At 39.4% G+C, this 14,673-nt stretch overlaps 1 protein-coding gene across 3 annotated transcripts in view; it reads right to left on the reverse strand.

Annotated features, from left to right (window-relative positions):
- ELP3 (elongator acetyltransferase complex subunit 3) overlaps positions 1-14,673 on the reverse strand; it is a 97,136-nt gene that overhangs the window by 52,709 nt on the left and 29,754 nt on the right. For all 3 annotated transcript variants that reach the window (XM_078347176.1, XM_017963662.4, XM_078347175.1), the window contains 3 exons: positions 8,285-8,446; positions 5,496-5,622; positions 287-480 (listed from right to left, as the gene is read on the reverse strand). In XM_078347176.1, coding sequence (XP_078203302.1) covers positions 287-480; positions 5,496-5,622; positions 8,285-8,446 — 483 coding nt within the window. The remainder of the gene's footprint in view (positions 1-286; positions 481-5,495; positions 5,623-8,284; positions 8,447-14,673) is intronic.

Genomic DNA, 14,673 nt, shown 5'->3' on the forward strand with positions numbered 1-14,673 from the left:
AAATGCTGATCTAGACCATAAGCTCCTCAGAAGCAAGCATCATACCTCTTTACCACTGTGACTGTCTCCAGGCTTATGAATGAACGGGTAGATGAATAAATATGATATTGGTAAAGTGGCTTAGACATGCTGTGATTTCCATCCCTCTCTATTTACAGACAGCATTCCAGGTGTCTTATTTCCATTAAAAAATTCAAAACCCTCCATATGAAATCAGAGTATTTCCATGAGAAATGGTAAACAGACTAGTTACTGATTATTTTAGGAATAAAAGATAACACACTACCTCTGCACTCGGTAAACCCGAGTCCATGGAGGCACGAGGGCTAGGATCCGAGCCACCAATTCGACCAGGTCACTAGGAGAATAACTCTTATATCTTCCCGATTTCCAAAGCTCATAAAGCCCAGTCCCACGAATCACCAGGGTAGGATAGAGTTTCAGACCATCGGGACGGAAAGCAGGATTCTCAAAAAACTCCTGTGAATAGAGAACAGAAAATGACTTTTCCATTAGTTATGCAGAGATCACCCAGGGTGAAATCTCAACCCTTGGGCAGCTTCTCTGACACTCCTGGTGGCCCTGGGGCAGCCTTTGCTTCTGACCATCTGACCAGGTAGGGCATACAGACAGAACAGAAACTCCTTGTTTCTGTAGCCTCACTGGAGTCAAGTAGGTGTGTATTGGACTGCACCAGGCCCTCACCATTCCAGCCTGTCCCCTCCCCAATCTCATCTCATGCCACCCCTCACCATCTGGCCTTTCCACCCCTACAAAGGCAGTTTCCTTTGCTTGGAAAGCTCATCAGTTTTTCTCCATGTAGCTAATCTGCAAGTCTCAGTTTGAACGCCACTTCTTCAGAAGGGCCCTTCTGACCTTCAAATACTAGCTATCCCACTTAAAAAAAAATTCTATTGACCCCTGTGTTACCTCTTTCTCAACATCATATGACAAACTATTCAATGTCTGCTTTCACCTCTAGAGTATAGCTTCCTTTAATAACGGAATATGTTTAACTGTTTAAATATTTCGAAAGTGTGACAGATCATCTGGCTTATAAAATTTAAATATTTAATATAGGGCCCTTTAGAGGCATAGTTTGCTGATCCCTGGATATGACTATTTTGTCCAAAGGCCAGCTGGCACCATTCCTATCTTGGCTACATGTTGTCCATTTGTTATCTGGACACTGAGCAATACATCTAACTCGTCGCCTTTTGGTACGGTCATTTCTTATACTATGTCACCACAGCTGGCTGCTTTATCTTGGAATGTAGCTATGAGACACCAGGCATCCTCCTCCTTTCCATGACTTTGCACTGATAATTTGCTCTAATCTTGTTTTGCATAATATATTTTGGAGAAATGAAAGTGGACTCACACAGTCCCCTCTCACTCCTACCTTGGCGGGAGTATCTACTCAGCTGGCCGGGCTATATCTTGTAAACTGTAAAAATATTTTTTATCTTTGCCACATTATTCTTACAAAGCTCTTCATTGTTTAACTCACTTTGCAAAGAAATGTAACGATAGACTTTTCCATCTCTCATTGATGTCTGTCACGTTCTTAAATGCTGTAATTCTTCATATACTATTTAGTCTCAGATATCTTCTTCTATAATTGTGTGATTTTCCTACAACATTTATATTTTAAAGAATCATTACATCTTTAATAAATATTCTGCAGCAAATCAGACGCAGTGGCTCACACCTGTAATCCAGCACTTTGGGAGGCCCAGGTGGGCAGATCACCTGAGGTTAGCAGTTCGAGACCAGCCTGGCCAACAAGGTGAAACCCCATCTCTAATAAAAATACAAAAATTAGCTGGGCATGGTGGCAGTGCCTGTAATCCCAACTACTCAAGAGGCTGAGGCAGGAGAATTGCTTGAGGCTGGGAGGTAGAGGTTGCAGTGAGCTGACACTGTGCCACTGCACTCCAGCCTGGGCAACAGAGTGAGACTCTGTAAAAAATAAAAAATAAAATATTCTGCCATCATTCTACAAAAAGCATGTATTGAAGCTATTGTCCACCCAGTCTGAATCCACATTTGAACATGGGATTTCAGGAGAGTACTTCTGGTGCTTGTATAGTAAGTTTAGGAGACAAATGGGCTGATACATTCCTTTGGAAAGAATGAAAATGAATTGGTTCTTGATTTTCAGTTACACTAGCGAATTAAAACGTGTTTCTTTTCTTTCCCTCCAAAACCACACCAAAGTAACAAGAAAGAATTTTTTTGAAAATATAAATCCCGAAGAACACAGAGGACAAGAAAGGAGGCAAGAGACCCATGATGGCAACAAATTCTTCAAAGACAGAAAGTAGGAAGGCTTGTGAATGACTTTGCAAGTAAAGAAAACAGCAAAAGGAGACAGTAACCAAAGGCCTGCTGAATCATACTGCGAGTCCCAGAGAGGCTCACAGATCAGAGGTACCAAGAACTGTGCAGGATGGAGGAGAGACATGGAAAAAAAAACGGGCACCGGATCAAGTGTGTACACAGAGGGATTTATCCATTAACGCTCAGCCTTTTCTGAACAGGCAGATGAGAAGGTTTAGTCCCTGGAGAAACTGGAAAGCCTCTGGGCTCTGAGATTCCAGGTACAAAGGAGGGTCTCGGTGAAGACCAAGGCTGAAAACTGGGAAAAGCCAGCACACTGACTGGTGGACTCTCTGCCCCACTCCCTGGATGTCAGCAACCAACTTCCTGAGATATACTTGGGCCACTCAGTCCAGAGCAGGAAGTTGGAGAGTTCATGTCTGGATGAATCAAATGGGCCTACATAAAAGTTCACGATACTGACATTTAGGAATCCCCTATAGAAAGGAATGCTTATTGCTAAAGAACAACCTTCAGTGAGGCATGCTTGCAAGGTAGGCACACAGGCCTTGTCATCTAGTTTTTCACTCTCCAAAGCATAACAAATTGCTTTTGATCATTTGGCTGAAGATCATCATAAACTTGGGGAAAGCCTGGAGCATGAAGGGGCCAACCAAAACAAAGAAGGCACTTGGAGGAAACAGGCATTGCATAAAGAAAAATGAAATGTATAAAAATACCCATAATACTTTTCTTCAGAGAGATAAGATAAATTACATCCACAATACAAGATCAAGGTGCTTTAAAAAACTAAGAAACCAACTGTAGTGGTAAATTTCACTTCGTTGAAGATTAATTACTTTGAGAACTTTTTGATAGATTTATTGGTTATCTGAATATTCTCTTTTGTGAAATGTCTGTTCAGGCTTTTTGCCCATTTTCCTACTAAGCTGTTTGCCTTTTCTCATCAAGTTCTAAAAATTATTTATTTTAAAACAATTTAATTTGTAGAGAAGTCTTCTCTAAAGAGAACTGCGATTTTTCATTTTAGCTCCCTTCTGTTACTCATTTACTAGGATGCAGTTAGCAAAATATGATCCACTCATATTCCCTGTGGGTTTCCCTGAAAAGATTACAAACAAACAAATAAATCTGTTTACAAGAAGGGTTGTCTTTGCAATATTATTACTGAACTATTATTCCTTATGTTGAGTACACCGAGGAAAATACATAGTGAGACTCAGCTATTTGCTATGACTTACTACATAGCTATTTGCTATGAAACATGCTACTATGTTTTTCAAAGCACTTAAACTATGAGTTCTGGCTATCCACTAGTCTCCCTAGGAGCTGTGCTAAAGAAATGTGTGTTTCAGGTGCCTTTTTGGCATGGTGTCTGAGCACCTGGCTATTAGTTACTGAGGGAAGGATACTAGACTCCCAATCTATTACACAGCCAGTGCGGGGGAATTACGAACAGGGATATCTGTGAACTAATGTTATCTTATAAACAGGTCCTCAGGTGCAGTTCACAAGCTTAAATAATAGAGAGGAAAGAATTATTAGCTTCACAAGACATGATAAACTGTGTTTTTCTAAGCAGAACAAAAGTACTTTTATAGATGAAATAACTTGACAAATATTGCCATCATGTTCACTAAAAGGATCTCCCTAGAACACACTTGCCCAATCTGAGAATGAAGAAAAACAAAAGGTCTGACCGATCTTATTTCCCACAACAAAGTACACATGGATTAAGAAACTGTGAGAGTTAACAACAATAAAACAACCCACAGTTAAAATTCAAAGAGCCGAAAGGCAGTTCTAAGCTTAGAAGCATTTGAAGAAAAAAAAAAAAAAAAAAGATCATTTTAATGAAAGCACAAGTTAAAGTTCAACATAGATTAAGGAAAATATTTAAAACAAATATTTTTTTAAAAATGAGTCTATAATTTCCTTACTTAAAAAGTTCATAGAAACTAATATTAAAAATATTCATATCACAATAGAGTAATGAGTCAGAGGACACACAATTCCAAAATGATGAACGAAATGTAACTAGGTAATACAAATTTGAAAAATCTACGATTTCAATTTCAAAATGCAAGTTAAAATGGCACTTTTATCGATCAAACTAGCAAAGAGTAAAATATTACATGTACATATGTGCATATGCATGAATAAGTATACATAGAAAAAAACAGAAGAGAATTATTTGGGGAGAAAAACTCTGCTGAAATGAGTATACATTGGTATAACTCTCTGCAAAGCAACTTAGTAATACAGTGAGAATCTTAAAATGTTTCTACCTTTACCTGATAATCCTACTCCATGGAATTTATTGTGAACAGATAAACCCAAAGACTACAAAAAGTTATGCACATAAAGTGATTTGCCTGCAGCGTTTTTTAAATAATATTAAAAAAAAACCAGTAATATCTTAAATTTTGAAAATCTTGCAAGGGGTTAAGCACGGTATGACATATTGAATTAAAAAGACGTTATGGGCCGGGCATGGTGGCTCAAGCCTGTAATCCCAGCACTTTGGGAGGCCGAGGCGGGTGGATCACGAGGTCAAGAGATCGAGACCATCCTGGTCAACATGGTGAAACCCCGTATCTACTAAAAATATAAAAAATTAGCTGGGCACGGTGGCGTGTGCCTGTAATCTCAGCTACTTGGGAGACTGAGGCAGGAGAATTGCCTGAACCTAGGAGGCAGAGGTTGCGGTGAGCTGAGATCGCGCCATTGCACTCCAGCCTGGGTAACAAGTGAAAATGTCTCAAAAAAAAAAAAAAAGACGTTATGTTAACATGTTCACAGAGACCAGGCTACAACATGGATAAATGTTTGTTATAATGTTAAGTGAAAAAGCTATTAAAATAATTTCCGATGTCATATATATTTGTATGTCTGTTATATTTGCATAACAACTTCACCCCACAAAGAGCCTAAGTATAAAAAATCTTGGAAAGAATCCATTAAAATGTTAAGAGTGTTGTCTGATGGGGCTGTGGGTGATGTCTCTTACCCTACTGTGTTTCTAATATTCTATAATAAGGATGTATTTCTTTAACAATGGAAAACATCTTCACTAAACAAGCAACAAGAGCACACAGGGGATGTGAAACACACAGAGGCATTCTGAATGTGCCTGCTGAAGCCACACTTACTATGAACTGTTCAATGTCTCTTTCTAGTCCCACATTTGGCAGGTCAGGCATCATATGGGCCACCACTTTGAAACCGGAATCTTTGGCCAGGTGAAATGACTCACATACTGCCTTCACAGTGTGGCCCCTAAGGAAAGAAAATCACTGTTACACAAATAAATGGGTGACAAAGTTAACACAAGGAGCAGGGGGGAAACAATCTCTGAGACAGGTAACACGTTCCCTAACCAAATGACATGGCTGGAGGAAAGGACAGCTCAGAAAGTCATTTTTTACATCCCTGCCTCTCAGGAGGTCTGGAAGTAATAACTCGATTTCTGAGATATTTCTGAGATATTTCTCAGAAATTCCCTCACCATCTACTCAAAGTCTTGAAAGCAAAGGACTGGGGTAGCAAGGGTTAATGTGTATTGAAATTATTTGGTTTAGCATCACCAGTCAAAATAAGCTTATGAATGTAAATATTAAAATATATTAAATATTAATATAATATCTTTAATAAGCTTATGAATGTAAATATTAAAATACATTAAAAACAAGAATGAGCTCAAAACCGCGCAGAAACAGCAAGCTGCTAAGTTCTTTTCTTTAAATATCTTGTGAAATTATTTGTAGACAGAGAGGAAGAGTGAAACCTATGACACAAAATAGATTTCACTGGTGGGTGTGGAGGGTCCTTAAAAAAACTGTAGAAAGAGTCAATGAATAACTTAGTGACAAGACACAGTCATTTGGGGCCACAGATAAAGCATGTTAACTTGGCATCTAGAGCCACATCAAGCAAGAAACAAGTCACAATAATAGTTTCGGGCAACTAGACTGAAGCCTTGTGGCAATCCCGCCACCAAGATGTTCCCATTCTCTGCAGAAGGATCCTACAAACACGGACTCCAGCTCACTCTCTCTGAATGCTCCCATCCATTTCCATGGCTTCAATTTCTAATCTCTTTTTGCTAATGACTTCCCAGTTCCTAGGAGGAGGTCAGTCCTCTCTCCTGAATTCCAAACCCAAATAACCAATACTTTAAAGCAGCACTGTTTAAAATTATAGCCACTAGGCACATGTGATTATTAAAATTTATATTTAGAAGAATTAAAATGGAAAATTCAGTGCAGGCACAGAACATTTTGATCACTGCTGAATCATCTATTGCCTAGCCCTGCTCTAAAGCAAATCTTCAACTGGCTATTCTACAGGTCTCTTAAACTTAGTGTAGCCAAAATGAAACCTATGTTCTCTCCAAGCCTCCTTGACTTCCGCTTCTCTCCCATCCTCATTTCCAATCAGTTACCAAGCACCACCATTCACTTCTTTCCAGGACATCAGTACTTCCTTCTTAATTTCTGTAACAGCCTCATACCCAGTCTCCCATCCAGCTTGCTCTTCTCTGACCTGCCTCTTACACTGTAACTACGCGATCTTTTTAATCTGCAGATATGCTCCAGCACATTGTAGCCGTAAGCCTGCTGGTGGCTTGCTCCCCTGGATTAATGCCCAGCCTCCCTTCGCTGAAGAGTCAGGCCCCTAATAATAAGCCCCTCTGAATGCTTTCCAGCGTCACCACTTATCACTCTCCTACCTCACATTCTAACCAAACCGAGCCACTCCCAATTCCCCAAATGTGCCATGCGCTCCCCTCTCCAGGAGTTTGTTCATATTTTCTTTTTGCTGGAAACAATCTTCCTCTACTGTACCTGACCAACTCAGACTCTTCCGTGAAGTCTCAACTCAGACGTCACATTCTTCAGAAAGCTTTCCCTTCCCCTCCATCTGCACAGGTGTCTCTCTAGCACAGCCCCCGAAGGCTGCAGCACTCCACAGTTTCCCTTGTTGAAGCCTTTTCCCACACAAGAGCATCCTATTCGGTTACTCTTTCTTAATTAAGCATAATATCCATTAGAGTCTTCCCCTGCTAAAAAAATATTCAATGGATCTCTACTCCTTAAGGGAAAATTCCATCCTCCTCAGCCTGGCATTCCTCTTGGTTGTTTCTAAGATGCTGATCAGTGCCTCTCTCCCTAGTTCCCCTTTGCTTCCCTCTCCTGGCACAACACCAACATGGGTACCTAAATCCTACAGAATAAAGGGGCCTTTAACATCCAACTCAACACATCCCTCCTCCACAGCCCGCCGTTATCATTCTCAGTTAATCATCTCAGCTGCCTAATAAACTCTCAATTGTCTCCCCGACTTCACTCATTTAGCAATTAACTGTGAAGTTCTTTATACAGTTAACCTTCCACAGGTATTTTCTTTTCAACTAAAAGATGTATTTCTAGAGGGAACATAACTTCTTATAGTTCTACCAACTCTTATTTCCTTCTTTCCCTGCACTCCCAAATTTCTCAATGTTTACAACCATGGCATCACCAAACTTTTGCCAGCTGGTATCTGCTCCACAAAATGAATCTCTTAAACCTCACCCTGACGTCCTTTTCATTCAAACTCTTTTCTTCGTTCTTTTCTCCTTGGCCTTCTCTCCTGCTTTAAACTACTGACCTCAAGTCCTCTCTCCTGCTTTCTATACAGACAAGGCTGCTTAGGACAAGAGGAAGAAAGATGAACATGTTTATGGCCTGCTGGAAAAGAGTCAATAGGGAAAGACTGAAAATGAGGGAAAGTGGGGATGGAATTAAGAGCACAGACAGAAGAAAGAACTCTGAAAAGGAGGAATTCCCATACCTCTTTCCCTAAGACTGGTCAGAAGGAAGAAAGGATGGGTATGAATGTGGAGAACGTTGGTGGAGATGGAGGAAGACCTGTGCAAGATCACCCGCCACCATCTTACCTGTTGGTGTCTCTGGCCACATCTTCATAAACGCTCTGCACCCCGATCTCCAGCCTTGTGCAGCCATAGGTCAACATGTCACTTAAATGCCGCTTCATGCAATAATCTGGTCTGGTCTCAATAGTAATTCCGATACACTTTGTGAGGCTTCTCTCGGAATACCTGTAGAGAAAATCTAAAATAACAAACCTGATGCAGGTTTTAGGACATTACTCCCTCTCAAAAGACTGCCTTCTCTCTGTCCTTCTAGTATGAGATAGTGGTAAAGAGTGTAGGCTCTAGAGCCAGACTGTCTGAGTTCAAATCTTGGCTCAGCTACTTCCTAACTATGCAAATGGGAATGGTATTAACCTTTGTGCTTCGGTTCCTTCATCTGCAAAATGAGGATAATACAGAATCTACACCTCACAGGATTGATGTGACCGAGCTACCATAATACTGTTATTACCATCATTATCACTATTACTCTCCTGCAGTAAGCTGCAGCCATCATCTCCTTGAAAGCAGTGATTTCAACTGTAAAAACCCATTTTTCAATTCCTAGCGACTATTTTTCACATAAGTGAAAACCATCTGCATTATTTATTTCCCACTCCATATTTCTGAGTCATTTTAAATGAAAGGGAAAAAAGGGGGAGGGTAGGTATAATGATTATAGGAATATTTCAGATGAAAGGTCTTCTATATACACAGAAGTCTTTTCACTGAGTCTATTAAACTTAGCAATGATTTATAAAATTACGTATCATTTTTGTCTTTTACTAAAATCACGTATCAGAGAGCACCACTTTAGATTCCAGCTGTTTGAGTTAGTGGCATTAATGCTGGCCAAAGATGCAGAGAATAAGTCTCTTGCTAGGAGGACTGGTGAAGTGAGGGGATAGGAGCTCGCCATTTGCAGAGGCGGCTGTGGGCCTAGCTCTGGGTCACACACTCTAGTGCTGAATCCTCCCACCAGCTCTGTGAAGTGGGTCCTATTATCTCCATTTCACAGGTGATGAAGCTGAAGTTGAAAGAGAGTAAACAGCTTGTTCAAGGGCACTGAGCTAATAAAATCAGAGTCAGTATCTGAAGCTGGGTCCATCTGACTTCAAAGTCCTTGCTCTGTATTCCGGTTACCACACTGCTTAGACAACTCAGCGTGAATTCCAGACGTGTCTGCTTTTCAACGTCTCTCAATTCTAGTTTTGTTTTGTGTTGTTTTGTTTTGGATATGGGGTCTCACTGTGTCGCCCAGGCTGGGTTCAAGTGATTCTCGTGCCTCAGCCTCCGAAGTAGCTGGGATTACAGGCACACGCCAGCAGGCCTAGCTAATTTTTTTGTATTTTTAGTAGGGACAGTGTTTCACCATGTTGGCCAGGCTGGTCTCGAACTCCTGACCTCAAATGATCCACCTGCCTTGGCCTCCCAAAGTGTGTGGATTACAGGTATGAGCCACTGCAGCCAGCTAACATTTCTCAATTCTTAGAACCCAGTCATTCTTCTCAGTGCACCCTTCTACAATGTTCTCAATTCTCTGGGGAGGATGAGAGAAGCCTTTTTTAAAATAACAATTTTGCCATTTATTTTCCTTCTTTCTGAAGAAGTTCATTGCTCTTTATTGAAAAGTAAAAATCATAAAATATCTGTAATTTTTATAACTAATTCCATGAGGTCCACTCTTTCATTCTTGTCAATAAAACTGACTGACTTGTTGCTAACCGTAATTATTAAGAAAACTAAGAATCACTGATCTAGAGGACAAATTCTGAAGGCTTTCATTGTGGACATTCAAACTCTTCTGCACTGTTTATTTCTGCATTCCAAGAGGTTTTCGGTAGAATCACCAGAGCACAGGACTAAAGGTAAACAGCTAGTCCAAAGCCACTAAAAGCTGAACTGAGACAGAAAAGGGCTCAGGTCTTAGCAAACCCTGCCTAAGACAGGATTCAAACTAATTTGGCTTCTCTGAAACAACAACAATATCATCGGGTCCTGGCCTTTCCAACAGGTGGGTACCAAGGCATGCAGTAACAGGAGGTTCCTGCTACCGCACGAGAGACATCACATACCTTCCTCCAGCGTGTGGAGGAGGCAAACCATAGAGAGGCTGAAAAAAAAAAAAACAACCAGAAAGCAGAAAGCTCTAAATTGACGATGTTTTTAAAAGTCAATGAGAATATCCTAGAATGAAGCATTCTAAAATTGTATCATAAACCCTCCTATTAATTGGGATTTTTTTTTTTTTAAAAACCTGCAGTATTTCTTAAAAGTGATACCATTAAGTTAGCAAGCGTAGGGGCATAATAGTAGCTTACATCACTGGGAAAAACTAGAGGGTAGGCAATTACACAAATGGGAATTTGTGCAGAGGAAAGAGAAAATGTATTAGCTAGTCTTTTATTGCGCAGTGTCAAGGGCCCCACCAAGGGCATAGAGAGGGCACTGCTGCACACGGCCTCTTTCTAAGTCGTCAGAATATAGTACAGGCCTTAGAAGAAAACGCTATTCTCAAATAATAATTTAACTCCATTTCAAAAATGTCTTTCCTCAGGGAGGAAAAGTCATTACCTTTTGCAGCAACAAAAATGGAGGAAGAAAAAACAACTCAAGTTTTGAAAAGTCAATATTCTATATTTATAAAAAGGCTTTCACTACATTTCCTCTTTCCAGAATTATATTTTTCAATTGAAAAGCAATTAAACAAAAATTTGTATCAATATGAATAACAAAATAATGAAGGAAATCCTAAGGAGCATCCTAAACAACAGAGTATAAGGTCATTTTCCCCATGAGCTCACTGTATTCTCATGAGGATTTTTTAACGCTATATCTAATCCTACATCTCACTAAATCTGATTTTTCATTTAACACAGATGCAAACATATCAACATAACTGTTCTTTAATATGTAAATATGCACATACAGGCGTTCAACTAATCTGAGCTGACATTTTATGGCCTGCTATTAATATAATCCCCGTATCATTTAGATAGCTATTCAACAGTGCCATTTAGCCATCCAAAAGAACAGCTCTCCTTCAATACCAGGTTCAACTCCTGTACCTCCTGGGGGCTACAAGTCCTTCCACACACAGGAACTCTGTCAACTTCTCAGAGAGAAAGCCAAGATTCAAAAGGGATCCTTTGATTCCAATTCCACTGCTCTTGTTGTGGTATTACAGGTTCATTTTAAGCCTGAACAGCCCAATGATGTGGGCTATCTTGAATCCTAAGCTTTTCTGTATGCCATAGGAGTGGCACATCAGCTATAAAATATGCTAATGTTCTCTGTGAAGCATAGCTTAAGCCAAAAACCTTATGTTGACAGACTTTTAAAAATTGCAGTGCGGGGGTGAAGAGAAATGGGACAATAACCCAGGAATTTAAAAGCAAACAAAAACCAAATGCTACCAGCCTTCAAAACAGCTTAAATACATTTCTCCCTCCATGACATCCTCCCAGAATCCCTCCATCCCCAGCAAGCTCTGAGTGCTCCCATTCCCAAAGCACCCTGTCCACACTATAAGTAGTCTGCCTTATTTGTGGTATCTGTCTCTCCATCTGGACAGGAAGCCCCTGAAACCTGGCAGGCTCAAACAAACACATCTAGAGGCTAAAAGCCTTCAACACTAAAAATTCTCCCTTGGTTAAAAAAAAAATTACAAATTTGAAGAAGGAATAAATGAATTAGGCATAACTGGGGACACAGGAGGTCTCTCTTCACTCTCATAGCGGCCTCCAGATAAATCTACCGGTTACCTTCCTCTTGCAAAAAGTTAATCTTAGAAGGTGCCTAGCAGTAGGCCAGGCATTCTTCAGAAAGTAAAAATATAATAGTTCTTGTCCCGGACATGCTTAACAATCTAGCTAGGGGGATAAGACATAAAGAAAAAAAAAATAAAGGGAACGACTACAGAACAAAAAGCTAGAAGTAGCAGAAATATAAATAGATTATTTCTTGGGAAGCAAGTTTTATTTCTGGAAAGAAGAAAGTGGCATTTTACAAAAGCACTATCTATTATTACCATCCCCTTGCACTAAGGGCCCATCCAGGGAACACTGACGGAAGGAAGAAAGAATACTGATTTTGAAGTCTCTTCATTATCTTCTGGAAACTATCTTTTGTTTCACTCTAAGAAGCTGTGGGATCAAAGAGGGCACCTCTCATTACTAGTAATTCGTGGCAGCTCCTCTTTCAAAAACTCTGTCCTTACTGCAACTGGATGTGCCTGAGTCTAGTCTTGCTGAAGTTCTCACTAGAGCTCAAGGCTCAAGTTCCTGAAAGGCTTACAGAATGTTCCCTGTGTGGACATCCCACAACCTCATATTCAACCTGCTTAAACTAGATTGCAAAGTAAATAACGGTACAGGAATGAAATACTCATTTTTGCTAGTCTCAACATACAATCTCTTCTCTATCTACAGTCCGAAAACAAGTCAGTGGAATTACCCACTTCTTTGAACAGCCAAAGATTTGTTTGAATTGTTGATGACACCTCGAATTATTAATGTAATTCCTTGGCAGCAGCACCATGAACAAGTTCTTCTTTTGAACTACTACCGTATCTTGAAAATACCTCAACAAAACTTTCAGTTCTGCCCAATGCTGTGTTACTGATACTCTAGACTTGAGTTGGATGTCTGATGTGTTTCAGGATTTAAAAACAACTATTCCCCCAATCTGTTTTTGAGACGGTAGTCGAGTCTGCTTCCTCGACACTGGTGGTTACGTTACGAGGTTCTACAAATTAACCACTGCCCAACAAAAAGTGAAGCAACAAAGAACAGAATTGTGATTTACAAATGAGTACTGCCTATGAAAAACCAGCCTGGTGCACTGTAGCTTACAGACGAATCAAAGACCCTGTGCCCTGTCACATTAGCTGATAGCGCTTAAGATATAGAAAAACAACCTATAACATTTGGTTTGGAGTTAATTCTTTTCATGGCTGACAAAAACTATCATTCTGTAGTCCCCTCATCTAGTTAAAGAACCAGCAGCAACACGTTATTAATAGAAAAGAAAAAAAAAATCACAGATATTACATTCTTCTAGTATTATATCCACATCAAAATTTAAGGGCTATATACATAAAAACATTATAGAAAATGCTTGTCAGAAAGTGACTGCTAAGAGAAGAATAACCTACAAACATATCTTTTAGACAAAAATTATTCCATTAGGAAGCTTCAAATCATAAATGACAGAGAAAGGTGTAATTTTAGAAATAATCTTGTCCTACCTCCTCATTTTTATAGATGAGGAAACTAAAGGACACACACAAAGTGAGTGGATTAAACCAGGCAATAATGCAAAATGATAATATAAATAAGTCTGGAGGCTGTATCCGGTGATTCTTAAGGGACAGTTCTTTCCAACACATTCATTTAGCATTTACGAAGTACCAGAATTCTATGCTTAAGACATTGTCCTAGATACAAGGAGTCCTCTCCCTTTCTCTTAAGAAGACATTGCTTATTAAAGGATATAGAAAAAATACATTATAAAGAATTGGACCACAATAGTATTCATTACAACTATTATTCTTGGCTACTGAAAACCAAAGTGAGGAGATGATTAAACCAGGAGATGTAAATCCAACCATAACTTAAACTGATGTATCAATAATTACATCAACTGTTAACAGACTAAACACTCCAATTAAAAGGCAGACATAATCAAACTGGATTAAAACAAAGAAAAACAAGACCCAATTTCTGTAGACTTCTGTCTAAAGAAATGCACTTTCAAGATAAAGATACATATGAGTGGAAAGCAAATGGATGAAAAAGATAATACAAAGGGCAAACAGTAAGCACGTGAGACTGTGACGGCTCAATTAACGCCAAGTCAGCTGCAAGACCAGGGATGCAGAAGGACATCGCATGACGATAAAGAGGTAATTTCATAATGGTGAAAAGCTCATACACCAGGACAACACAGCAGTCATAGATGTGCATGCAACTAGTAACAGATTTTCAAAATACCTTCAGTAAAAATTAATATAACTGAAGAGAGACATAGGAGAGTTCCTCACTCATAGTTAGAGATTTCAATCTCTTAGCAATTGTTAGAACTACAAAAGAAAAAACTGAACACCACTACCAACCACTCTGGTTTCACTGATATTTACTGAACATGACACCCCGCAACTAAGAATACACATTCTTTACAAATACACATGGCATGTTCACCAAGAGAACCACATATGCTGGGCCATAAAACAAGTCTCAATGAATTTGAAAACACCGAAAGTATACAGAATCGGTTCCTTGGCAAAAATGAAAATAAATTAGAAATTAGATATCAAGAAAAATCTCATTGTATGGAAATTTGGAAATTAAACACCCCATTCCTATACATTCCGTGGATCAAATATACATATATATAAAGGGTATTGAGAAATA

This window comes from Callithrix jacchus, chromosome 13, assembly GCF_049354715.1.
Source record: "Callithrix jacchus isolate 240 chromosome 13, calJac240_pri, whole genome shotgun sequence".
NCBI lineage: Eukaryota > Metazoa > Chordata > Mammalia > Primates > Cebidae > Callithrix > Callithrix jacchus.